This window comes from Lucilia cuprina, chromosome 4, assembly GCF_022045245.1.
Source record: "Lucilia cuprina isolate Lc7/37 chromosome 4, ASM2204524v1, whole genome shotgun sequence".
NCBI classification, from domain to species: Eukaryota; Metazoa; Arthropoda; class Insecta; order Diptera; family Calliphoridae; genus Lucilia; species Lucilia cuprina.
In genome coordinates this window covers 13,714,654-13,742,345 of record NC_060952.1, presented here as the reverse complement: position 1 = coordinate 13,742,345, position 27,692 = coordinate 13,714,654, and the positions used below count along the sequence as shown (strand labels likewise).

The 27,692-nt window shown below is 28.2% G+C and overlaps 1 protein-coding gene and 1 long non-coding RNA gene across 5 annotated transcripts in view; one reads left to right on the top strand and one right to left on the bottom strand.

The window, feature by feature from the left end:
* LOC124419385 overlaps nt 1-27,692 on the top strand; it is a 150,059-nt gene that overhangs the window by 116,349 nt on the left and 6,018 nt on the right. The gene's annotated exons all lie outside the window — the stretch shown is intronic.
* Nucleotides 19,540-27,692, bottom strand: part of LOC111681562 (5-hydroxytryptamine receptor 1) — a 118,722-nt gene continuing 110,569 nt past the window's right edge. For all 4 annotated transcript variants that reach the window (XM_046948559.1, XM_046948558.1, XM_046948561.1 and 1 more), the window contains one exon: nt 19,540-22,933. In XM_046948559.1, the coding sequence (XP_046804515.1) occupies nt 19,962-21,965 (2,004 nt within the window). In that variant the 5' untranslated portion in view covers nt 21,966-22,933 and the 3' untranslated portion in view covers nt 19,540-19,961. The remainder of the gene's footprint in view (nt 22,934-27,692) is intronic.

Sequence of the window (27,692 nt, the reverse complement as noted above, 5' to 3'; positions counted from 1 at the left end):
TGATGTACTAAGACTCTTTTGCATATCAGTTATTTATTGTTTTATTTATTTTCCAGAGTACATTGTTTTACAAATCTTTAGACAAAAGTTGAAAACAATAGTAAAGCAATTTATTACAACCCGTATGTTGATTGATGCTTTAAAAATCTTTTGTAGGAAATAATTTACTTTTATGAAAAAGTTTAATAACAATAAGAATAAAAAAAGACAACAAGTATGAAAGTATAGTCGACTAGAACAGACACCAGTTCTGTATATATTTCTAGTAAAAATAAAATTGTATTTTTTAGGATTAATTCGTTTCTAAATGAAATTTAATTGTTAATTTTCTTTTCTTAAACGTTTCTTATCTAATATTCTTGAAAATATGAGTTTTAATTTTTATGTTTACAATAAAAAATCAATCTCACAATGAAAATAGTGGACCTACTATTTAAAATTTGATAAATCTAAATTAAGAAGTCTTTAGTATGACGGCCCTTAGTTCAAAAGTCCCGAATAAGGGATTATGCCAGTCTTGTAGTTAATGAGCCATTTGTAAATTTTTAACTATTTAAATCGAATATTTCAATTTGTTACAAAATTAATGACAAAATTAATATACCACTTATTTTCCGAAGTGTTATATAAAAATAAAACTTAAATACCAGACTAGTGTAGCAACAATTGACAACTTTATATAAAATTTTTCTGAATACTTCAAAGTGAGTGGAGTTATTTACCGTTGATCTTTACTCTCACACACTCTTCAACATCTAGCATACCCTTACATGCCACAACATGTGTGTATAAATAACAACACCTTTTTGACTTAAGACCCTTTAAAAAAAATAAAGAAAGAGATATTTTCTATAAATGAAAAACTAAAATTATATACAAACTAACATGTATACGCAAATAGATGTACTATGTAGTAATGTACATATGTGTAAGATATGATGTGTAAGTCATTCAGTCAGTTCAACAATTTATTTTTAGCACATGCTTGTGTAAAACAAATAAAATGTTACTACTGTAATATTCTATTTTTAATACACTTATACACGTACAAATACTCACCCCTGTTTAAATAAAAATATATACATATGCATGTATGTATGTATGTGCATTAGGTTGGCTTCGTTTGTAAATTTGTTTCTCAGCTGGAAAACGATTTACAAAGGAGTCTCTCAGTTAAATCATTGCAAAAGTCTCGCTTCGTTCACCACACTAAAATAGTGTGGTTTGGCTTTTGGTCGAAGAGAATATATTTATTTAGGCCATATAGTAATAAATTTATGTAATCAGAGCCAAGTCGTCACATAAGACCATTAAAAGATACTCCCTTGACCACTTATTGATTTTACTAATGAATATTTATTAATCCTTCTGCGAGCAATGTAATCTCTAACATTGTTACCCATATACTCAGTTGCGAAACTGGCATCCTTCTTGAGCCGGTTTTGACCAATTTAATCACTTAGAGTTTTTTCTAAAATGAAATCATGTTTTAGTTCGATTTACTTAAAAATTTTCACTCATAGAGCTATTCAATTTAAAGTATGGATTTCTATCATCTATGTAGAGCTATAAAAATAGTTCTTTATTAGATGATAATTACCTCTATTATAACATTTGAATAGTTATAACTAAGTTTACGTCAAGTATGCGGTTTAGATTTAAGATAGTATCCTTAAAATTAAAAACATATCAGACCAATTTCAAACTATGGTTTCTCCATGAACATCCTATTTCTTGACAGGAGGGTGTATACCACATCAAATCCAAAGAAATACGCCTAGGCTACTATCGGGCCTGTTGTGTGCTTCTTTTCATGAACAAAACACATACAAATTGTAAATTGTTTACTGAATTTTTATGCAGCAACTCAGTATCCTGGAAAGCTATTTTAAAAAATTATTATATGGTGTTTTCGTTTTGAGTTATCGAAGGACCCTTTACTAGTATAGAACTTTTGGGTCTTTTTTTATTCCTTTTCATTGAAACTCTGCTAATATAAAACTACTAAACAATTCACTTTTCCATGATTCTGGCCACTTATTATTTATTGTAACCTATAAAAGGAGTTAAAGTAAGTTAGTTGTAGTATATTCGCACATATAAACGTTTCACATGACAAAGATGCTAACTCCGTTAAAGAAAAAATGTTTTGGACAATGTTAAAGGTGAGGTGTAGAAGGTGCTTTACAACTTGTTCCTTGAGAATAGGCTACTCTTTAAGTTCTTTGACTTAGTACAAAAGGGTCCTGGAAATTTACAATGCGAACTAAACAAAATCAAACTTCTTTTTTTTATATTCAAAAAGGTTTAAAAATATAAAAAAAAATACAAATGAAGTAGAGTTAAGTGGAGTTAATCAATTTTGTAAAAGAAGTGGGTTTTACGTATGTTTCAGTATAAATTTTTATATACAATTGTACGGCTGTATTTGTAAAATCTAACAACAAAGTAAGACACATAAAATCTTTATACAAAAATGTTATAAAAAAGTTTTTTCTTGTGCATCTACTCTCAAAATTGTTTTTGTTTTCTTCCAGAAACGGAAAACAAAAGGGAAAAATTACATAAAAAATAAAATGAAAACAGTACAATAAAATCCACAAATAATAAAAACCTGAAGTGGTAGAAAAAAATACGCAATAGAAAGTATTAATAAATAAATAAAAATGGAGAAAAATCTGTTATGAGATTCTTTTGAAGTTGGGCGGGATTGAATGGTAGCATTTACATTGTCTTGAAACGGCTTTTGTTCATTTCTTTGTATTTTTATTTTTATTATTCTATCATATTTTAAATAATTTATAACTTTAGTATATTGTTCCAATGTAATTCGTTTGTGGTCTTAAGATATTTTGTTCGTCTTTTTTTTCTTATTTGTGTTCTTTTTACTTGGGTGAGAATTTTATGGCTTACTAATACATGTCTACAATATAGAATTTGTTTTTTTAAATTATGCATCCAACACGAGGTGTAATTGATAAGTTGATAAAATTTTTGTTGTGAAAAACTTATTATTCGTAAAATAATATTTTTTTTAAATTAAATTGCCAATCACACCACTTTTCATTTAAATATCCTGTATGTTTAAATGTTATATAATCGCAGTAATTTATATAGTTTTATTTTTAGGAAACAATTTTAAAGATTTATTACACAAATAACCAGAAACATAAAGACTAGCTAGCAGCTTTTGTCTAATGAAAAAAACAAAATAATAATGAAACAAAATCCAAACGACATCCTAATTTTATGGATGATAGCGAAATTTATTTATGTATATTCCTAGTTTTATGTCTTTTTTACTTTATTACATAAATTTCATAAGATTTTAGGTCACATTTTAAATGTCGTATTATCTTGCTCGTTTCCTTTTACATTTAAACAAATTTAGTTAATGATTTTGTCAATGTGGGAAATTTATGTTCATTTTTAGCCAAGTTTAAATATTTGGCTATTTAAGAGGATCAAAAGACGATTTAATTATAATCTAAAAAAGTATAAGAAGAAACGGGTATTATGACTTTGTGCAAGTATTTGTAACGTTAATAATAATTGGAGTAAATTCAATGCCAGAGTCGTTCTGTCTGTTTCAACACCAAAATTTTAAATTTAAATTCCAAAAATACCCAGCAAACATTTTTTGACATTTTTGATGACATCTATAACTTTTCTGCACCATTCAAGTGATAACATGCGCTTATTTTTTTATCATAAATGATGCATTCGTCGTGAGAAAATGAATACCTACCCCCGACGCTTCTAAAAGAGTCTTTAATGATTCCCTGATTCTGATCGGTTGCTACTTTTTTGTAGTTTTTAAACTTCCGACTTAGCGAAATATAATTACAAAATAAATATATAAGCAATCATATTTTGAAAATTTGGACAATCTATTTATAATTGCTGTACAAGTATAAAACTTTGGAAGCAATAAAATCCTCACAAACTTGTTGACTTGTGTAATCAGTTTTTAATCATATATCAGGATCATTTTCGAACAGAAGAAACATAGAAAAAAGCCTTTAATTTATAGTTTCACATACATATTTTTAATCTTTTGAAATTCTTCTCAAATATTATTGTGAACTGTGTATGGTGTCTCACAGTTGAATAAGTCTGACTCTTTCATCATATTATTATTAGCAGATGTGTTTTTATTTCTATGTTATAAAACCACTATGCAGGATGGAAAATTTCAGGAAGGGATTTAAGTCAACATGTCGTTATTATTACACTTTTAGCCTTAAAACCAAAATAATAAGTTTAAATGCTAATTTTATATAATAGGAACTAATTATGAATGTTTTATAACACACACACACACATATATATATTTTGTTTAATGTTATTGAATTTTCTTCTAAACAACTTTTCCACTGTTTTCATATATGACATGAAATAGTCCTTTATTTTATACTATTTATTAACTTCTCTCCATCAAGTAATAATTATTTTCGATACCGATATCCAGGTATTTTTATAAACAAAAGATTATTTAATAAAATTTTCAACATTATTTCATTATATTTAGCAACTGCCAACAGGGAATAACAAAAATACATTTTTCCAAACCCACATTGTCCTCGTTTTATTTTTCCTGTTGTGTGTTGTGTGTAACAGAAAATTTTGTAATTAAAAAATTTCTTTGTAAATTAATTTGCAAAAAAATATGAAAATTAACTTAAAATAAATACATATACACAGACACATTTTTGAATAAAGTAAATTTAATAAGAACGATACATGATGCCATTCTACTAACAAAATTATCTTGAGATCCATTAAAGTAACTTATTTTCATAATACTTTGTGCGTAAAATCTTTTCATTTTTACGCATATTTATGAGAATGATGCGTTTAACCGCAGAAAATAAAAAGAAAATATTAATTAATATGTTAGTGTTATCGTTGCTAAATGGATTAACTCCATGAAAAAAAACACAATTTTAAAAATAAATATACCAGTCTAAGTTAGGTTTAATCCTTAACAGGATTAACAAAGCACATCAGTGCTGGCTGATATGTAGAAGAGCCGTAAGCATGAACTGGAGTCTTAGTCCTTAGTTGTAAGTGAAGACTCAGAAATAGAAAAATACTACCATTTACCTAATCACAACACAAGCTTTCGGCAAGAGTCCGAGCAATAACGGTATGCATAAATTGGATTATAATAAATATGGCGCTTAAAGGGCTTAACATATTTACCAACAGCCAGAAGGCAATTAGGGCGATAGCAGATGATAAAATTAATTCTAACTAACACTATTACATAGTGTTGTCTTACTTTGGTATATACTTTGAGAGAGGAAAATTATAAACACTTTGGTATCAATTTGGTACCAGGCGTGTATATTTCATTTTCTCTTTGTCTTCGTATTAAGAGCGGACACATATGATAAAGAATGTAGAGAAAACAGTGTAATTTTGGAGCACTTTCTTTGCCAGTGAGAAGTTGTATTATTCCGGATTTAACAACCCTGACGAATACTTATTGAAAATTTTAAGTAATTGCGTCAATTCTTTTGTTGATTTTACCAAAAAGAAAAAAATTCAATGCAATACATTGCTCCATTGCAATTGAACGTACGACATGGTCGATAGTGGCATTTCTTCGGATTTGATATAGATACATCCTCTTATCATTCTAATTTAATCTAACCTAAAGAATATTTATAAAATATTAATTGCCAATTTCTATAGAAGATTTTCTTACTGTTAAAGACATTTATTTTGATTTTTTTGTACTAAGTGTTAAAGTAAATTCCAAAAGTCTAGTTAATTATTTTTGCACTGAAACCATAAATCCACTATGTATAAGAAGTTATTAATTTTCATATTTAAAAGCCTTACAACATGCTGTGTTGCAAAATTAGTCTGTGTTGATGGCAGATTAAATTCTAAAATTATTTTTACTATTAAATATTATTTTTAAATTTAAGGTTAACATATTTCAAAATCAAGTAAGAATAGAATTCAAAAAAGACTAACGTTTGGAGGATAGTTTTGTTTTTTTACATGAATATATTGTATTTCAAAACAATATGTCTAAATTCTACAAATTATTTCTATACTTAGAAACAACTATTTTTATTCATAATAATTGCTATATAAATAAGAATCAGATCCATGGTAACTGCTATAATAAGCAGCACTGAATTAGGAATTAAATATATAAACTACTGAACAATTTTCATTTACAAATAGTTATATTTCTTTATTTTTATGTTAACCCTCTAAAGCACGAAAGAAAACTAAAATAACATCTATTTAAAAGCGTGATTATCCCGTAGCCTGAGTTTGCTTTGCGTTAACCAAATCTTTTATTAAATGGTTAATCGAGTGTTTGTTGCCACGTTGTCTATTTGATTTACTTGGAAATAAATTTGTGTGAAAAATTAATCATGGTTGAAAATTTATTACTAAGCATATATAAAAAAAGACAAATAGTTGATTGAAATAAATGTTAAGCCTTTTAACATAACAGATCCATCACATGTTTAAATGCTATATTATTTTAGAGGCATTGTTGATGTTTTGTAGAAGTTTTTTCATTGAAAAATTTTGTTTCATCTTGTAATACATCAATGAGCAACCTTGAACCAAAATTTTACTACAAATTCCTACAAACTATCGAGTAAATGTAGATTATGAATAATTTAATTACCAACTTCTTGAATGTCCTTATTTGCTACATAAAAAACATATTTATGAACTGATATGTTTTGGGTTAATGATAAATTCATTTCAAATATGATTGTTTTCCTAAAATCGTATAATCCATAAGTTAAAAAAAAATTATTATTTTTATTAAAACTTTTCATATGTTTTCAGTATTTTTAAATTATATTAAATGTATGTATGTGCTCTTAAAAAACAGAAAAGTAACTCATAAAAGTACTTTTCAATTTGCACAGTCATACATTTTGCAGGAATAAGCATAGCTACAAAAAATAAAACAAATACCTCAATATTTGCAGAGATCCTGAGGACCTCATACGGCCACAATTCACACTCGTTCTAGCAGTGTAGGCCACCAATATAGCAGCTAAATAAAAAGTGAAATTCTGACAAAGACTTCAGGCTATTGTCTGCCTACATACTATAGTTTTATAAACTCTAGTACTGACTGTAGGCTATAGTCCTGACTATTGGATAAACTCCCAAAATTAGACTATAGTTCTGACTATAGACTATAGTTCTAACTATAGACTATAGTTCTGACTATAGACTATAGTTCTAACTATAGACTATAGTTCTGACTATAGACTATAGTACTGACTATAAACTGTAGTTTTGGTTATATAAGGAGTGAGATCGAAAAATTCTTAACACACGTTTTTCATTACATTTTTCAACCAAAGTATTATTTGATTTTTTTTTGATCATGTTACCTTTGAAAACATTTCAGTTATTATGTGTAATGTCAATTATATTAATTTTTTTGTTAATCTGATTAAAATGAGAGACCAGAAAAAAGTGCGTACTGAAATTATTAAATATTTTCAACTAAACCCAACTTGGTCTTACAAAAAGTTGGCCAAGCAACTGCCGTCAAACTGTTTCCAATGTTATTAAACAGTACCGGGAGAACTTGTCAGTTGATAGAAAACCTGGTTCAGGTAGAAGGAATGGTCCACATGAAGTTTCTAAAGCCAAAAAATAGAACGCATTTTCAAAAGAGCTCCCAACACATCCGGTAGGAAAGCAGCTCGGTTAACTCAGTGCTCGGACTATTTGGTACGAAAAGTTAAAGCTAATGCAGGTTTAAAAACATACAAGTTCCTGACAGGAACGCTGCTAAAAATTTAGAGGCCAAAAACAGAGCACGGAAATTGAAGTCAAGTTTTATAAAAAAATATTCTTGCTGCATAATGGATGACGAAACGTATGTTCTGGCAGATTTTTCGCAACTTCCAGGTCAAAAGTTTTATGTTGCTGATGCTCGAGGGAATGTTGAAGAAAAGTTTAGAACCCAAAAGCAGACAAAATTTCCCAGAAAGTTCTTGGTATGGCAAGCAATATGCTGTTGCGGCAAAAGAAGACAATCATTTGTTACAACGGGCTCTATAAATACCGAAATTTACATCAAGGAATGATTAAAAAAAAAGGCAGCTTCCATTCATAAGACTTCATAATGTGTCCACTTATTTTTGGCCTGACTTGGCATCCTGTCACTATGGTAAACAAGCCCTTGAGTGGTACAAGAACAATAATGTGGTATTTGTACCAAGAGAGGCAAATCCTCCAAACTGCCCGGAGCTAAGGCCAGTGGAGAGATATTGGGCTCTTGTTAAAAGAGAATTGAAGAGTACAAAAAAGGTGTCCAAAAGTGTGGTAGATTTTAAACGGAGATGGACTACATGTTCGAGCAAAGTGACAGAAAGCACTATAAAAACGTTAATGGAAGGGTTTCCGAAAAGGGTTCAAAATTTCATCACTAGTGATTAAAACTATAAAAATATTTTTTTTTTGTAAATTGTAATAATAATTTGAATCAAATAAAAAAATAAAGCTGTAAGTTTAGTGGTTTCTTTTTTATAAACATATATGTATGTTAAGAATTTTTCGATCTCACTCCTTATGTAGTCAGTACTAACGTCTATAGTCAAACATATAGTACTAGACTACATTCCTGACTATAGACTATAGTCCTGACTACTTATTTTAGTCTTGACTAGAGACAATAGTTCAGACTACAAACTATCGGAATAATCTAATTTTTTGTTGACAATTTGTATCCCTTACTGTTCGTTCAATTTTTTTTTTCATCTGTGTAAAACATTTAAAAGGAAAACAAAAAATAACTTTTAATCAAAATAACACAAAAAAGTAACGAAAAATTCGTTCAACGAAAGCATTGGGAGCAAATGTGGTAAATATCAGAAAGACATAAAAATCAATTGCTTTACAGATTTTTTTATGGACTTATTATTATTTATGTTTATACTCGTACGAGAGACTTTGAGTGTAGATTTTTGTTTAACATTTTTTGTTCCTCCACTTAACCATGTTGCAGCCCCTTGTTTATACTTTTTTATTGGGTTTATTTTTATTTAATATTATCAAAATATAAACAAAGTTTTCCCCTTTATATTATTGAATGAACGGAATTTAATAGATCGATACCGAAAACAAAATGTAAGTAAGTTTTGCAAATATGTTTTAATAACAAAAAAAAAAAAAAAAATCATATGAAGGCATGGTAAAGTAAGCACATTTTGTAACAATAAATTTTTAAAAATGACAATATTCTCAATGATAAAAGTTTATTTGTTTGTTTAACTTTAGATGTTGTTATAAATATTTTTTCTTATTTTTGATTTTGCTAATGCCTTGGCTCCAATGAGACTATAAATTTTCTTAAGGCGTCTCCAAATAGCATCATTAGATTAGAAGAACATCACTTGGGGTATAATTATAAAGCAAACACGTGCTTACAATAAATATAATTTCAAGTAGTGTTAATACATAACAGCTTTTGTACTTCATAGATTGTTAATGTAGGTTTTATTGTTATTTAGTTTATGTTTTAGAAAATTAATGGTCATTTAAGATTTTGTTCTATTAAAATAACAGGTTTATAATATCGATTTTTTTCAAAAACTTTTCTTATGTGGTAAATTTAAAAAACTATTTTTAATTTAATTTAATATCACTATTAAAATGTTATTAGAATATACGTATACGTAATATTTAATTCAAACAAGTTACAAAAATAAAGTATACGTCACGAGGGTATTATTGAGGGTTGTTGTGGCGTCATGAAATAACTCCCCACGAAATAACTCCCCAAAACAAAAATGAAATAAGTCCTCAAATTTGGGGACTTGTTCATTATGAAATAATTCCCCAATTTAAAAATGAAAAAAAGCCCCAATGAAATGAAAAAACTTCCTAAATTAAAATGAATAACACCCCATTTTTGGGGATTTATTTCACATGAAACAAATCCGTAATTTTAAAATGAAATAAGTTCCCATTTAAAAATAACGAATTATGGAACAAGTCGGTTTTAGTGACATTTCTAAAAAATGTAGATCGCTCATACTTTCGAGTAGGACTTCAATGTTTAATATATTTCAGTTTAATCGCTTAATAAAAATTCCCTTAATAGCCGACCTGCGACCGGGCGCAAGGACTTTCTACTCTATGGTATGTCCAACAACGGCTTCGCTTAATAAATATTTCTTAAATAGCCGGCCTACGGCCGGACGCAAGGACTTACCTCTCTATGTAAAGATTTCCTAAATAGTAAAGATTTCCTAAATAGCCGGCCTAAGGCTCTTGATACAGTGAGAGTGCATTCTTTGCGAAGCCGGTGTCCAATGTACCCCAGAGGATAAAACCCTTGCGCCCGGCCGAAGGCCGTCTATAAGACATATATTATTTTATTTCGTGTGATAAAAAGTAATATAATGAAATAACTCCCCAAAAATATTTTTAGGAATTTATTTCATTTTTGAATTTTGAGGAATTATTTCATAATGAAATAACTCCCCATTTCAAATGTGAAATAATGCCCCAAAAAACGAATGAAATCCCCAAATTTCGTTGTTTTTGCTTTCTGAACAAATTTTTAGGGAGTAATTTTATTTTTGTTTTGGGGAGTTATTTCGTGGGGAGTTATTTCACGACGCCGGTTGTTGTATCTCTTAAAAATGGATTGTAAGAAATATAAAGATAATAATTAGTACATATATCGTCACATCGAACGCAAATGACAAATATGATAAAAACTAGATAAATGATATTAAACTGGTTTATAGCGACAAATTAAAAAAAAAACATTAGATATTAAGGTTAATCTAAGTTTTTTTAAGATTCAAATTTCAAATTCAAAATAGACCTAATTATTAATATGTAAATAATTTTCTTCTGAAATAAACAATTGTGTTGATGCTGGATTTATATTCCAGTTCTTTTTGCTAAATTATGTCACTGTTAATTTAATATCCAAAGCAAAATTGCTGTAAAATGTTAAAATAACCTACATTTATGTACCTTCAAAATCCCCAATATTAATTTGATTTAAATAATATTTATAATATCTCCTTTATGAGCATAGGCTATAGAGTTGCCAGTGGGTCTTTTTATGCTGCCTACACATTTATAAACATAAAGACGAATAAAGGCGTCTTTGTTCCAAGGGCAAAAACTGTTTATTTTAGGCTATATTGTAAAAGGATTTCCGAGTCGTAATTCAGGTCTGAGTTGGGGAACAACTCTCGCGTCATCGCGATTATTTCTTAAACGCGTTCAGGCTTGCTGGTGGAGACCATTAAATACTCACGATATAACCTGGCGGAGACCATTTAAACTCAAATATAAACAGGTGGAGACCATTAAAACTCTAGAACATTTTTCTGGTGGAGACCATTAATATTTTGATGAAATCAAGTCCGGATGCTCCAACTTCCTATATGAAGGTATAGGTCGGTTGGTGGTGTGATAACCTGGCAATATGAGTGCTTAATGCACCGCCATCCTAATTAAAACAAAAAAAAAAAAAAACGATTTCCTCGCTTGATATTTACTCTTCTTTCCTGCTTTAAATATTCTAATTGGAAAGAGAATATTATATAATCAAGTTTTTTCCGATTTTTTTTTTAATATTGTAAGATTCCATAAAAAAATATTCTTAAAATTTTTTTACCTATATTTAAGCTTTGCTTTCTTTTTTTTCTCCTGGTAACACAGCTTTTTTCAAATATCCCTCTTAATAATCCCATAATAGTGAAAATATATTCATCTCATTTCCTTTTGCCTCTTACATATTCAACTATAGATAAATCCAAAAAATTTAATTAATTGATTATGATTCCAATCACTGTTAAATGAGAGTAACACCTTTCTTGATTGAGCAACTCATTGAAGCATTCAATGAACGACTAAAAATCGATTACCAAAAATTGTCTTAGCAATAACAACAAACCGAACAACTTAAAGCTGTCCTATGCCCTAAAATGGCATGCAAATGCCAGGGAGAAAAGTACAACCATAAATATTTACATTAAGTTAGTTATTTAAATATGTATATGTGTATGTATATTTTTACATATACCCTAACTAAAGGTATTATTTAACCTTTGCTTTTTAAGTTAGCTTGAATGTTGTATGTGTGTAAAATGTATATTTTATTTAAAGTTGATCGCTTATTTATAGAAATTATAGTCATTTTATGGAGATTAGATGGGGCATCATAATATATATAAAATTATGTGAGTGTGTGTATAATATTAATATTGGTAGTATAAGAATAAGTATTGCTAGTTGTAATGTTTCTATATATTTTGCTATACAAAGTAGACAAAAATGAACAAAAATACCAATGTCAGCAAAATTTTAGAATTTATGGTAAAAACTACATATATATATACACACACAAAGAGTGTCCCCAGGAACAGTCTTTTTTTAGAATCTTATACAGGAATATGTCAATGTCTAATATATACTGAAAATTGCAAAAAATTAAATAATGGTCTCATTTACCTATGTGCGATTAAACCTTTTGATCTCTATATAAATTGTTAAAAAATTGTTCCATCTGTTTCGAAATTATCCTTAAACATTCCGTTATTTTGGGCTAATTTTTGAATAAATAATTTTGAAATTTTGTCACAGTAATTTTGGGCCGCAAGGCATGTTATAATTTCTCGTTATTTTAAATTTATACATAAAATATTTGAAATCTCTTTTAGAATTTGTTTTATATCATTTTAGAATATTTTGGAATTTATATACCTATTATTTATGTATTTCTATAAAAAAGTATTTCACGGGACATCCTAATTATAACTACAGATAAAAAATTTTTAACATTTTACAAAAACAAATTATAAAGGGTACAATTTTTTTATTTTATGTTATATAGCTTAGCTTTTTGTTACGTGTATTTTACAGGTAGCTACAAAAAATAGTTTTTTTTTATAATAAACAGATTTCCCTATTAGTAAGTGCAAAGTTTAAAAGAAAATTCTCAGTAATCAAAATAAATTTTAACATCAAATCATTGATGTACCAACCGTATTTTCATTAACTATTGTACAACACGTGAAAAAATAATAAAAATGTATGTAGGTGTGTGTGCAGCTTGTTGAAAATCGGTGTAAGGATGCTATTCATAAATGAAACATAAGGTAGTGTATGATTTGAGTAAAAGTGAGTGCGTTCAGATTCGCATGTACTATATATTAGATAGAGGTATAGTATAAGTATATTAGTGTTACACAATTTCTGGAAATTTCAAATCGCTCTTTTTTATTCCACATAGAACTTAAAAATATACTTCGAAAATATATCAATTTTTTCGCAGAGTTAAAATTAAAGTTAATCTAAAAACTTAACATTTTTTAATGCAAAACTGGAAATTTTCGATAATAAGTAGTGTCATTGTTTGAACACGATATTTATTTCTCTCTTTCAAATTTTGCTTCCACATATATAGTTTATTTCCACAGAAGATTTTTCATCATTATATTAGAACTTTACTGGCTATCACATAGTGATATGGTCTAATATGTACTGTTTTCGAAAATTCCACAATTCCAGCAAAGAATTTGCAGAATCCATAAAATGAATTTCTTTGATTTATGGCTATATTCATCATATTATGTAGATGTATCGCATTTTAAGTTTTGCACTTTCAATTTCAAATATTGATCGTGTAGGACATCATATGTCTCTTGCATGGAATATTTATGTCTAAAAATTCCACTGAATAATACATAGATTCACCAATTATGAGTCGAATACATATGTATTTACATAGAAATGTTGACTTATGGCTTATTTTACGAACCGGCCTAATGTACGTATATTCATATACCATCACTTGTGTCAAGTGTTGTTATAAAAATACCAACAACATTGGTCGCATAACCGCAAAAAATTCCTATGGCATTGCCACGTTTCTCATTATTCGAAAATATATTCGCATACATACACCTATTCCAATTTAAGCACTTAGTAACTTGCACCAGACATACAAACAAATTGAAACACTTCATCTTTTATTCTCCATGTACATACATACCTACATATGTATATGAATGAATACTACAGTTATATGTATGTAGTAGTACTTGTTTTTATAGGCGTCTGTGGATGATACATAAGTATGACCCACATTGTAGAATCCCTCAGGTAATAAGACAGAAACTGATATCAAATGTTTTGGAAATATATGCAAAGTAGGATTATCAAAGGATGATACAACAGGATACCGTCATTGTATGGACAATGTTATGGTATAGTATATGTACAGACAAACGTAGAAATGTGCTCTGAAAAAATGCTCTCTTTTATTGTATTTCCTGTATATATGGACGTAATGTTTATATATGCATGTATACTGGTTTGCTTGCTGTAGGAAACAAAAATTAATTTAAGATATTTTTAACACAGTACATTTATGCATACATAGCTATATTATGGAGGAAATGTATTTTTTCTAATAATTTCAACAAGTGAAATTTAAATAAAGATTGAATTTTCTCTTGGGAAATATTTAAAGATTTAGGAGAACATTTAGAGATTTGGAATGTATTTGTTTTGTGTTATGTTTTGATACGAATGGCAATGTCAACGATATTTTGTAAAGGTTATGTAAACTTTGTTATTTGTTCAAAATTTCAACTTTCTAGCTCATCCTATCGTGTTTTCAACAGACAGACATTTTAGTTGACTATTCGAATAAAAAAATATTTTAAGTTTCTATTCGACTAATTTTAAAAACGACTAATTGACAACGCTTAGTAACCATATATTTTTTGGTAAACATTTTTGTAATTGCAAATACTGTCGAAACAAGAAACAAAGATGATCCGATTTCGGTAAAAACATATTATATTTTTGCAAATATTTGTTTAAAGGAAATCATTATGTCGTTTCTTAAGAGGTCACGTCATTTTCATCAAATGTTTAACATTTGTTAACGTAGTTTTAGCTTTTCAACTCATTACATTTCAACGAAAGTTTTTCTGGGATTTTGAATACTTGTGAATATAAATATGCAAGTTTTCTCCTCAGAAAATCACGTCAGCGTTTAATGGGCTTGGGCATTGCAATAAAGCAATGAATTATACATTATAAGAACCAAATTTCATAAGAATATTTCCATATAAACCCTTTTTCCTTTAATGCTCATTTGGTAGTTTTTGGTAATATAATGAATTGTTTTTAGTTTCCTATGGTCTGTTCCTAATATATCGAAACTTTTTCATAAGTTAACATTCGATAATAACAATACGTTAAAAATTGTTGTAGGTAGGTCTGATATAGAATTAAAAATGTTTACTGAAATAATGCGTTGAATGCACAACAATATAAAATAAAAAGCAAACAAACAAAAACTGTGAATAAAAACAAAATGTTGCCTTCATAAACGGCATTGGTACGTTGACATTTGTTTTTGCTTGTTAAACGGAAATGTAAACCATGTTGTTTACGTTTTTGTTGAGTAGGCGTTATTTTGCACTTAAAATGCCACACTACAACATACATAGATATTCATATACACACATTATCTTTAAACATTTTTACTTTCACATGTCAATGGCTTCCGTTAAATTTTGCCATTATTTTACTTCCATATTTTAACATAATATTGTTGTATTGTTTCATAACCACCAGCGGCAAAGACAACAAGCAGCAGTATCATCATCAATCTGTGTTTCCTTTCGAAAACACAAAAATGTTTTTTTTCTTCTTTTATTTTTTACTCGCATATCCTTTTATATCCTTCGTTTATTTCCTTTTTTTCTCCTTATTTTATATGCAAAATGTGTTGGTTTAACAACTTTCTGCTGTTACTTTTACTGCTATTCTTACACTTTATATATATGTATGTTCATTTCCGATCGAAAAATTCTACGCCAATGTGTTAAAAAGGTATATTGGGTTTATTGTTGTCTTTGTTACACTTGATAGTAATGTTATTGTTACAGTTGACGTGAAACACCATACCTTATTCATTGTACTATCTTCTTTGAATTTTAAAGAATTTATTTTTTATTGTGAAATAGTTTAAATTGAAGTTTATACAAAATTCTTAAATAAGTATGTATGTATGTATGCAAATTTAAGAATGTAAGGTATTGACGATTTGTTACTATCCGAAGTTTTCTTAAATATATTAAAATTGTATTATACTTCTGCTCATTTAACAACAATCAATTGAATACTGCTCCTTTCCATTTACTTACAGATTTTATGCATGATATGTATGTAGTTAATATTGATGAGATGTGTGTATATTTTCTTAAACACAAAAAAGAAATTAATTGATATTGTGATTTTTTCTTCTTTATTTTATACACTTTTATTATATTTTTAACGGCATGTACATAAAAATTAATGTATGTAATTTTGTAATAAAAACGTGTTGGTTGGGTGTTTTATAGCATAAATAATTTAGGTTGGCAAAAATGTCATAATTTTTTTGAAAATATATTACATTTTTTTACACACCATAAAAATTGTTTGGCATTCCGTCTGTAATCGAAATATACCTATATATACAAATGAAGGATTTCTTGTCAAGTGTTCCAATTTATAAAATCGAAGCCTTCCGATCTAAATGTAACAAATATAGTCATACTGAAAAGTAGTTTAGACATTTTTCAACAAAATTGGTCATAATTTATAGTGTGTCAAACTTTAACATTTTTGTCAAATATCTGTTTACTCATCCATGTCCAGAGAAGTAGCGTTTTTAAGAAATCTATGTAGAAATACCACATAACTGATACTTATTTATGTACTAAACACAAGAAAAATAAAAACATATTTTTTTGATCCTCAGTTCACTAGCGATTGAAAATCCTGTAATTTTAAGGTGATTACGGTAAAAATATTTTTTAACATATTTTATATTTATAACATATTTTTTTAATATATTAGCAAATATTTTCAGTCGCTGATAGGGAACTGAGGATCTTTAAAACTAATCGTTTTAGAGGTATTCCTTTAAAACGATTTGTTGTACATATTGTATATGTACAACAAATCCGAAGAAATTCACTTAGGCCTTTCTAACCACTAATCTACTGGAAGCCATTAATAATTAATGTAATTTCCCAGTAAAAACTTTCATTGCCATTGTTAAAATGCTAAAATTTACTTACACAATAGCATATTTTCATATCATTTTTACTTTGTACTTACTACTAAGGATAAGAAGTAATGAGAAGAATTAGCATGTCGGCACTTGCCAAATGACTTATGTATTAAAAAGCCGGCTATTCCGTGTCAAGTGACTTAACTTACAGAATTGTTAGTGTTTTTATTTGAATGCCAATACTGTCGCTACAGTCATGAACTGCCGTAAATAGGGACTCAAAATTCTATATTTGGTTAAACGGGGTTTTTTCAAAAGAGTGTAACTGTTCACTTATTGGTCCTTGCAAAAACTGTGCAAGGGATTTTAGATAGCTAGTGTTAATACTATTACCTAATAGATTTCTTGTAGGCGAAATGCAGTTGACCAATGGTCACTCTCTTCATTATAATCTGTATTTGGATTCGATAGATAACCGAAGAAATTATGTACGGATATCACTTAATGTCAATTATCAAAGTAAACCACCTCTACTTACCCTGCTTGAAAAACCAAAAAATAATTAAAATGCTTTAGTATTTTTTTAATAATTATACCATTTATTGTATTCTTTTTTTGATATTTTTTAATTTTTATTTCATCATTCATTTTTAAATGTTTATGTAATTTCTTTGTTCTTAGTTTAACTTCAATACAATAGAATGATGGTTGTTTTTTCAGTGTTTTTTTATATATTTTTTTAAGTTTTTCATTATGGTTTACTTAAAAATAAACATCATCATTAAAAGTAGTTTTATATTTATTTTTTATATATTTTTCATTTGGTATAGAATTTCTATTTTAGGAAGAAGTGTGTTTTGTAGTTAGTACTTTTTCATTGGTTGGTTGTATCTTTGTTTGCTATACTATTTTTTATATTTCAGTGTTTTCTGTTGTTACATGTATGTATGTTAGTATATGTATTTCGTTTGTAATTTATAATTTTGCACAGTATGTATGACTGACTAATAATTTATACATGCACAACTATTGGAGTTTTTTAGTGTGCTAGTATTTCTATTTCTGTTAATTATTATTAAATATATAATAAAAATATAAACAAAAATAAAAATTCTAAATATTTAAAAACTTAATAAAAAGTTATATGAAGTTATTTCATTTTTGCCGAATTATTAGTAAAAACTTCACAAAAATGCATTCAATTCCAATAGTTATTTAAAACTGCAACGAAAAAGTTATTTCATTGAAATTATAAAAAGGTTTTTTTTTCCTTAGCTATTTTTATTTTGATTTAGTTATGCTATTTTCGGAGTTTATAAAGTTATTTTTATACATGTTTTCTATTTTTTTAGTTTTAATTGCTAAGGTTTTTTTAATTTGTATTTTTCCATAAATTAACATAGATTTTTTTACAATTTTAGTATTTTCAACATATTTTACATATAATTTAATAATATTTTATTTATTTATGTAAAAATTAATATTAATTTTTAATATTTTTTTATCACAGAGAGACGTGACTGTTTTTTGTAGAACTTAATATGAGAACATATAAAATTAACTAGTTTTTATAAAAAGTTATTATAAAAAATGAAATAATTGCTTCAATAATCAATAGATTTTTAATAAATAAATAGCTTATAAATTTTTTATTGTACTAATTAAATAATATGACTTAGTCTGTATGTCATGGTTTTATTTCTTTGATTTTATAAAACTAAATAATAACAAGGTAGACAAATTTATAAAAAATATTATACAAATATATTTTATAACAAATAAAAACTGATTTTAACAACAAAATAAAGTATATGATTAAAATACAGTATATAAAGTGTTTCTATTTATGAAACTTAATTTGCAAAATATTTAATATTTGAATGGTTCCTTGAATTATTTTGGATATCTGTTTAAAAGCTTTTAGAAAATGTTCCTTATATGGGAGTTGTGAACAATTATGGACCGATCCGTAAAAAAATTTCGTACAATGATGTATGTGTACACAAACAAATTATTTGTATTCTATACAATTTCGCATCCTAATAACATCCAAAAAAGAACATAAAAATTACTTCCTGGGAATGACTTCAGATGTAGTAAACTTAGAATGAAAACAAGTCTTTTTCAGTAATTCCATGTAGTAAATTCTACTTATTTTAAGCTTCATTGGATGTTATTTTTTGCTGGGTTGTTGTTTTCTAATTCTTCTTGAAAATACTATAACAAAATCATATGTATATTTATAAATTGTTCTCTATTTAACATAAGAACTAACTAAAATTTTCAGCAAAATGTTAGACTTAATTGTTTATAACAGTAACAGTATAATTTTCCATTATGGATTTTCTTTTTGTCATTTCAATCTTAAAAATAAGTTTTAACTACAGTTTCTAAATTAATTTTATTTATGTATTTTTTACCATTAGAGCTCTATTACATTTGTTTATAATTTAATTAATTTATATGTTGTTTATATATATTACATTGAGAGTATGTTTAATTCTTATTTATTTCAATTATAGGACTTATGTTTTGTTGGTTTTCCTTTTTATATTGTAGTTTGTTTTTAAACAGTGTAATTAAAATACTTTTAAAGATTTAAATTGATGTTGCTTTGCTTTTGGTAACTTAAACTAAAAACTAATTATTAAATTAAATAATAATATGAAAAATCATCACTCATAGTAGCAAATGTAGTGCTTTTGGATGGTGGTGTTATAAAATTAAAACTAATATTTAATTACCACCTAAACCAACTTAATGTATATCTTTGGAATTCTTTAGCGTGTTAAGATGTGCTTGAGTTTTGTATGCAATTATTTAATTAGGAATATAAAGGGGTTAAGGATTTAAACCCTCCTGGAACTCGATGCGCCAAAACCTTGACCCTTTATAATGCCTAATTTCAAAGAAAACTTTCTCGGGCACCATGTCTTTCATCGCCCAACATAACACGCTGCGAGGGTGGTTCACCATACTGATCTTGATAGTAGTTTTCACGCATCATGGTATTAAGACTAGAACAACGGAAGTAGAGAATTTCTTGAAATGGTTTGCGGAAGTCACGATTTAGAGTGGCATAGATGATGGGATTGAGCAATGAGTTGGCATAACCCAGCCATAAGAATAATGAAGATAATGACTGTGGCACATGAGTGGTTTCATTTTCCACAAATGGACGTATTAGAGCTAAAATAAAAAATGGCAGCCAGCATATAGTAAAGGCAGACATAATAATGCCCAACGTAGTAGAGGCTTTCTTCTCTTTAGCTAATTGAAAGCGTAACTTCTTTTGGTGGGGCGAACCCAATAGACCACTCGAACCTGAACCGCCTCCACCGCCACCAGCCTGACTGGCAGAAAGACCACCACAGGTGGAGTAATTAAGAGAAGTATTGCCATAACTACTGTGACGTTGTTGGCCATTGCCACCCAAATCAGTGTGACCTGGCGGTGAACCGGTTCCATTGAGGGCATGCTGTAAATGTGTCTGTGCTCTCTTCTCCTCCAATACAATACGTCGTGCTGCCCTAAATATCTGATAATACACAAACAACATTACGGCCAATGGGATGTAAAAGGAACCTAACGTTGCATAAATTTGATATGCAAAATTTTGGCAAACGGAACACATTGGATTTCCATGCTCGTCTTCATGTTCATTGCCTAGTATGAGTAACGGTGGTAATGATATACATGCGGCAGCCAGCCAAACTAAAGCTACGCACAACATCATTCGTCGTGGTGTGCGTTTGACACCGTACTCCAGAGGTTTAGTTATGGCCAAGTAACGGTCGACTGAAATGGCGCACAGATTTAAAATGGATGCTGTACAACAAAGGACATCAAACGATACCCAGATGTCACATAAAACTGGGCCAAAATTCCACTTTTCCAATACTTCGTAAAGCAACGCCATCGGCATGACTAAAACGGCCACACAAAGATCCGATAAAGCCAAAGAGACCAGCAAATAATTACAGGGACGACGTAATTTACGTACCATACATACAGCAATGCAGACCAAAACATTGCCAACAATTGTGCCCAAAATGACAAAGAGCAAAACAATGCTAACCAGTACAGTGTGGACGGCGGGCATAGAGAATTCAGCAGTTGTTTCCGACGAAGCAGATGGTGAGGCAGACTCAAATATTGCAGTTGTAGGCGAGTAGACGACAGTCGATGACAAGTTGTCATTGTGTAAATATGATGATGAAGATGATGCTGCTGGCGGCAATGGTTGTTTTGATGATAGTGACAGTGATGAAAGGGTAGAGGTGATACTGTTGCTAAACATTGACCCATGTACTGCTGTTGCATCTGTATTAAACATGATATTCTCGCTGCTGCCGTTTTTGTGGTGGTATGTGCTGTTGTTAAAGTCTCCATTGTTGGCTTTTGTTTTGTTGTTGCTAAAATTTCTATTTACCTCTAAATTTGTATTGGCTTCCAAAATCAGAGCTTCTACTGGCAGTTGGGCAGACGATAATGCTGTTAGCAGCGATGATGAAGATGATGATGCTGTCGAAATATTTAAAAAATCTGGTCTGGATTTTATGTCATTTAATGCCAAAACTGTGCCCAAATTGAAACCATCTGTCAGAGTTAAAATCAAAAATATATAAAACAAAAAACGAACAATTGTCAACATGCAATGTTTGATTTTTTCTGAGATCTTTCGCAGTAGAACCGCAGTTGTCTGGTGATGATTTGTATTGAAACTGAAATTTTGAACAGCATTTGAAGTGAAGGAGTTAATATTGTTGGCATAAGTGTTGATAGCGTTAGTAGCTTTTGAAGTAATAGTGTTGGTAGTTGTGATAGTTGTAGTATTAAACACGCCAGAAGCGTGCAAAGAAGAAAACTTTAAGCTTTTGTTCAACTTGTTTTCAACTAACGAATCCATATAAAAAGTTTATTGTGCCAAAAAATGTGCTGAGGAAATTTTGGGGGTTTATTGGGAAGGGTTTGTGATAATGCTTCGAAGCCCTTTAACTTTTTATTATTATTTGAGTTCTACTTAATTGCTTTTAAATATGAAAGTTAAAGTGATTTCTAATTTTTATATGTATATTAGTCTATAGTTTAAGCTCCCTTTTTTCCTTTATCAAAGGTTCGATTCGTATAGACCGTTCTCCAGTATAATGTTAAGGACTCTTTAAATTTTCTTTTTGAATATTTTACTTCTCTGTCTTTATATAAATCCATTTATTTGATTTTCAGTAAAAATAGACTAAGTTTCATAAACAACTTATTTGCTTTAATGGTCTATTTGTAAAAATGTTCTAGACCTATTTGTATTAGCATGTGTCTTTTATATTTGTATTATGTTCTAAATAGCTGACATTGTTCCAGTTTCGTATTTCCTTTTCCTTTTCGTAAACGTGTATAAGTGTAGGTGTTAGGCGTAATACTTTGAGTTTGATGTGCGTTTGAGAGTCTCTTCACTTTAGTCTTGTTTGTCTTTTATCTTCACATATGAGTGTGTGTCTGAGTGGTTTTGTATTTTCCAACCTCAATATTCTATTTCTATTCATTCATTCAATCATGTCATGTCATTCATTTTATCATGTTCCAGTTCTTAGTTTCTTTTGCTTGAGTTTGACATTTTCATTTATACATTCATTCAATGCTTGTCATTTACTTTTTATCTTTAATATTGTTGTTACTTTATTCTTTCTCTCTTTGCTGCTGCAGCCTTGTTTAGCTTATCAGGTTACCTTATAATAAGCTTTAGTTTTTTTCCCTTTTAGTTTTGTGTTGTTGTATTCATTTCGTAAAGTTTTCGTTTTCTTATCTATTTATTTTTATGAAAATCTTGTTCCGTGTTTTTTGAAACCGCTAAATGGAAACTCTAGATTGATTGTCCAAATTCTGTAAAGAAATAATAAGAAATTATAAGTTATTATTATTTTTTGAAAAGTTTGTTTAATAAAATAGTATTATGATTTATATGTGTATGTTTATTTAATGTACTATTTCTTAGAATATTATTGTAACTTGTTCACAATTTTCTAATTCGTCAAATGTTCCTGTCTACATCAAGGTTTTCTTGATGTAAGAAATTTCAAATTTGTTACATTAATTTTTATATTCCATTAATCTTTAACATTGACTTTTAACATATAGCATAACGTAGCATCATGTGTTAGTAAAAAATTACATAGTTTTTAAATTAAATATAAATTTTGAACATAAATTCAATATTTAAATTAAAATAACGTTAATTTTTAATAGAGAAATAATAAATAAAAGTTTTGAATAAGCATCGCGAGGAAATTAATTTTTTAACCTGGTCCACATATAAATTCCAAAATAACTTTAAAAATCTGAAATAAACGAAAGCATTTCTAAGTTAAAAATTATGATAATTTTTAACACCTATTACCATAAATGCGAAAAATTTTAAAATCCCTTCCCACTAAAAATGTGTGTAACTAATTATTTTTATTCGTTGAAATTCAAAAAATAATTGGTTACAAATGTGCTTACCCGACTTTCCCTGGCCTTAAGCTGGCTCTACAGTTAGTTTTTGTATATATTAGTCTTTCCAAAAAAATTATGATATCAACTATGATTCGAACCAAAAACGTTGGATATATGCTTTTGATAATTGGACTGATTCTCTAGATAATTGGCTACAAATCCCATTCAAAAAAATTAAATAATGTTATTGACAATGACCACTCATTACCAGATAATGTATTAAATAACAACAACGCGTTATAACAGTGTCAAGACAACGTTAGTTACAAAATATTGTATGCCGTCTGAATGTTGCTTCTGTCAACTTTGAAATAGTGGCTTAACATCTGACAAGTATTCTTTCCTCTTCGAGATATATTCTCCTTAAGGCTGATACAAACATAAATTGAAAAAAATTATTTTTTTCGCATTTAAAGTTGTCGGACGGACAAAAGTTGTTAAGTCGCCCAATCTGTCGATTGGGGCATATTAAGGTAGGTGTGGATCAAATTTCAGAACACGATATCTAAAATCTCAGATGTGATGAAGAAAAAACTATATGTTTCAGGTTCAGGTTTTCAAATTCTTCTTTTTTTAATTTTGTCTGTCTTTGTAAATTATTTAATGTACCGAAACCACTAAAAACCTATTTTGCAATTATATTTTTCGTAATTAGTTGAAAGCACCGTTTTGAAAAAATTGCAGATAGTTTTTCTAACATCTTGCTCTGAGAACAAAATCTTTAATCGCTGGTAGGCCATAACACATCGGTTGAGAGATATTCCAACTTGGCACTCTATTGGTCATATAGCAAAACTTGATAACGGGTCCAGTATTTACCTTGCTTGCTTACAAGTAACTACTTTAATAAGTAATTATAAATAAGGAGTTAAAATATTTACTTATTGTGCATTATATAGAAATAGTTCTTTCATTCTTTAATCGTTTTTAAAACTTATACAAACAGATTTTTATACAGCATTTGTAGTCTTCAAATGTAAACTTTTAAATTTGTATTTTAATATTTTGTGTTCTTTGCTTTCTTAAAGACAATAATATGACTACACTTTGGAAACAGTGAATTTTATACCAAGCGCGAAATGTACAAGGAAAGATTTCAAGTATTGACATAAATAATAACTTTAGCATTTTTTTTAAATTACAATAATTTTTTCACAAGAAACAAAAAAAAAAAAAAGATAAAAGAAAATAAGTAAATTTTTGTTGTTAATATTTAAAAACTAAAAATAAATGTTGATTGAAATCTTACTTGTTGTGTAACAGAAAATAACGTTTCACTTCGTATATTACGAATAGAGTACTTTTCTGTTTTTCATTTTAATAATTTATGCAGAGCGTAAGAAAAATATTATTACATTTACATACATATACAAAAATATATTCCATTAAGATAATAAGTATAACCTAAATTGTTGGGAATGTAGAAACTAGAAGTCTATCATATTTTAACTTAGGTAGTACATTTTCTATGGTAGAACATTTATTTTAGTTCTATTAAAGCCCATCTGTTTTGAATTTTTATAATTCTGAAAAAGGAAGATTTAATACAATTTTATTTTGCTATTTTAATCTTTATTACATTTCCTATTTAAATTAAAAATTTAACCTTGATCTAAAATATATCTGATATCTCATGTTACACTTTAATATGTCAATATATTGTTTGTGTTGTATACTCTGGTTAAATTGATGAAAATAAAGCTGACATTTTGTGCTAGAAAATTAAATTAACATTGAAAATGCTAAAAATATAAAATCTTACAGTATATAGATATGCAACAGTAAGTTTATTAAATAAAATTTTATCAGAAATATGATGAAACATTTAATTTACTAAAAAAAAGAAGTAAAAATGTTGTATTTAGCCGTGCGCAAACTAATATCTCCACTAACTAAATACACTTGCAAACTTAAGATATTCCATAGGAGGAGGAAGAGCATCCCAGATTACAATAATTTTTGCTTAATTCTGATTCATATTTTTTCTTCGCAATTCTATACATTTTTAGGCCTAATTGTATAACTAATTAATCATAATAATTAGTAGTTTTTTAAAAGTAAAAAATGACAAGTTCCATTCTTATTCCTATATATATTCCAAGCAAAAACTTTTTGTTGAAATAATTTTCATTACCTACTTATCGGCGTCTAACACAGCTTTGATATTGTATGTCTTTACAGACTTGCACACAAATAAGTTCTTACATAAGTCAACAGTCCTACACCGTAAAAACTACAACACTACCAACTATTACCAACAACAACAAAACTATAAAAAACTATTTGAATAGTTGTGGCATGCAAATCATAAATTTTATTATATTTTCCTCTTTGTATAAGTAAGATAATCAAGAAATCGTAATAAGTTAAAACATCTAACTAGAAAGCAGAAAATTTATTAAAAATAAAATTTCTAAGACCACAAAACTCGCTTAATTTTTTCGTTGCATAAATATAATTAAATAAAAAAAAAATTATGTTAAATTTTATGGAAATATAAAAAAAAACTTTTTTCACTAACATGTTTAGTTTATGCATTTAAAATTTAATTAAATAAAAGTTAATGTTAGATATATTATAAAAATAAGGAATATATGAAAAACTTTTTATACATAGAGTTTATAAATAATCATAAATTTCGTGCTTCTAGTTTTAGTACTAATAACAAATTCAAAAAGTACCTTTTTAAGAACGAAAAAGTACAAAAATCCCCTTTTATTGATTCTCACTCAGGACTCTACATGCCCAATTTATGTTTCTAGTTCAATGTTCAAAATTCAACAAACAACAGATAAATAGATAGATAGGTAGATAGATATATAGATAGATAGATAGATAGATAGATAGATAGATAGATAGATAGATAGATAGACATAATTGATTCGGGTCGATTATGGTCGGAAATTTATATTACAAACAAGTAGGAAAGTATAGTCGGTCATGGCCGACCATATAATACCCTACACCATTAGTATATTCAAAAATTATGTATTTTTTATAAAGAAACTTTTATGTTGAATATTAGCATAATTCCAAAATATTTAAGCAATTTATTGATAAAAAAACTAAAATTTCTAAATGAGGCTTTATATAGGCCAAATATGGGGCGATCCTCGGTAAATTTGGGAAAAGGATATATTTTTAAATAACAGTTAGTTTTGTTGAGTTTCATTGCGATACAAATGGTTACAAGTCAATTTTAGACGTTTAAGACATTTTTGAAGGGCGTTTGTATGGGGGCTAGGGTCAAATAAGGGCCGATCCTTACGAAAATCTGCTGTGTCATTTATACTTATATAAAACTTATTTGTGCCAATTTTTACAGAGATAATAGAATATTGGACGTAATTTTGGCATAAAAAGATCAAATCCGGAGGAACGGTTGTATGGGGGCTAGGTGAAATAATGGACCGATTTCAACCATTTTCAATAGGCTTCGTCCCTGTGCCAAAAAACATGCTTGGTCCAAATTTCATCAAATTATCTTGAAAATTGCGCCCTGTACCTTGCGCACAAGGTTTACATGGACAGCCAGCAAGCCGGACAGACGGACGGACGGACATGTCTTAATCAACTCAAAAAATGATTCTGAGTCGATCGGTATACTTAAAGGTGGGTATTGGACCAATATTTTTGTATGTTACAAACATCAGCACAAACGTATAATACCCTCCCTACTATAGTGGTGTAGGGTATAAAAATTACAAAACAAAAACAAAAATTTGTGTAAATTTTTATAAAAAAGAAAATTTATTATAAAATTTCTATTTTTTTAATTAATCCAGAATGTGAGTATTATTTTTCACTATATGTTTACCAAATTTCTTCTGTCTTATATGGCAATAAATTTAGCTTTTATCTTTATATTTATTTGTCATTTAATGTGGTCAAATTTGAAATAGATTTTGACATGTTTCATTATAAATTTCATACTAACAATATTAAATTAGCGAATTATTTTGTTCCAAAATTACCTGACTTATACTTGTAAATGTCAAATATTGCTAATGAAATTATTCGCTTCATTCGCCACTGAAAGACATTAAGGTCACTTTTTATTACAGTTATTATATTATTTTTTTTTTTTTTGCTCAACACTTATAATTACCTTTGTAAGCTCATTAGCGGATTATGTATTTATAATAAA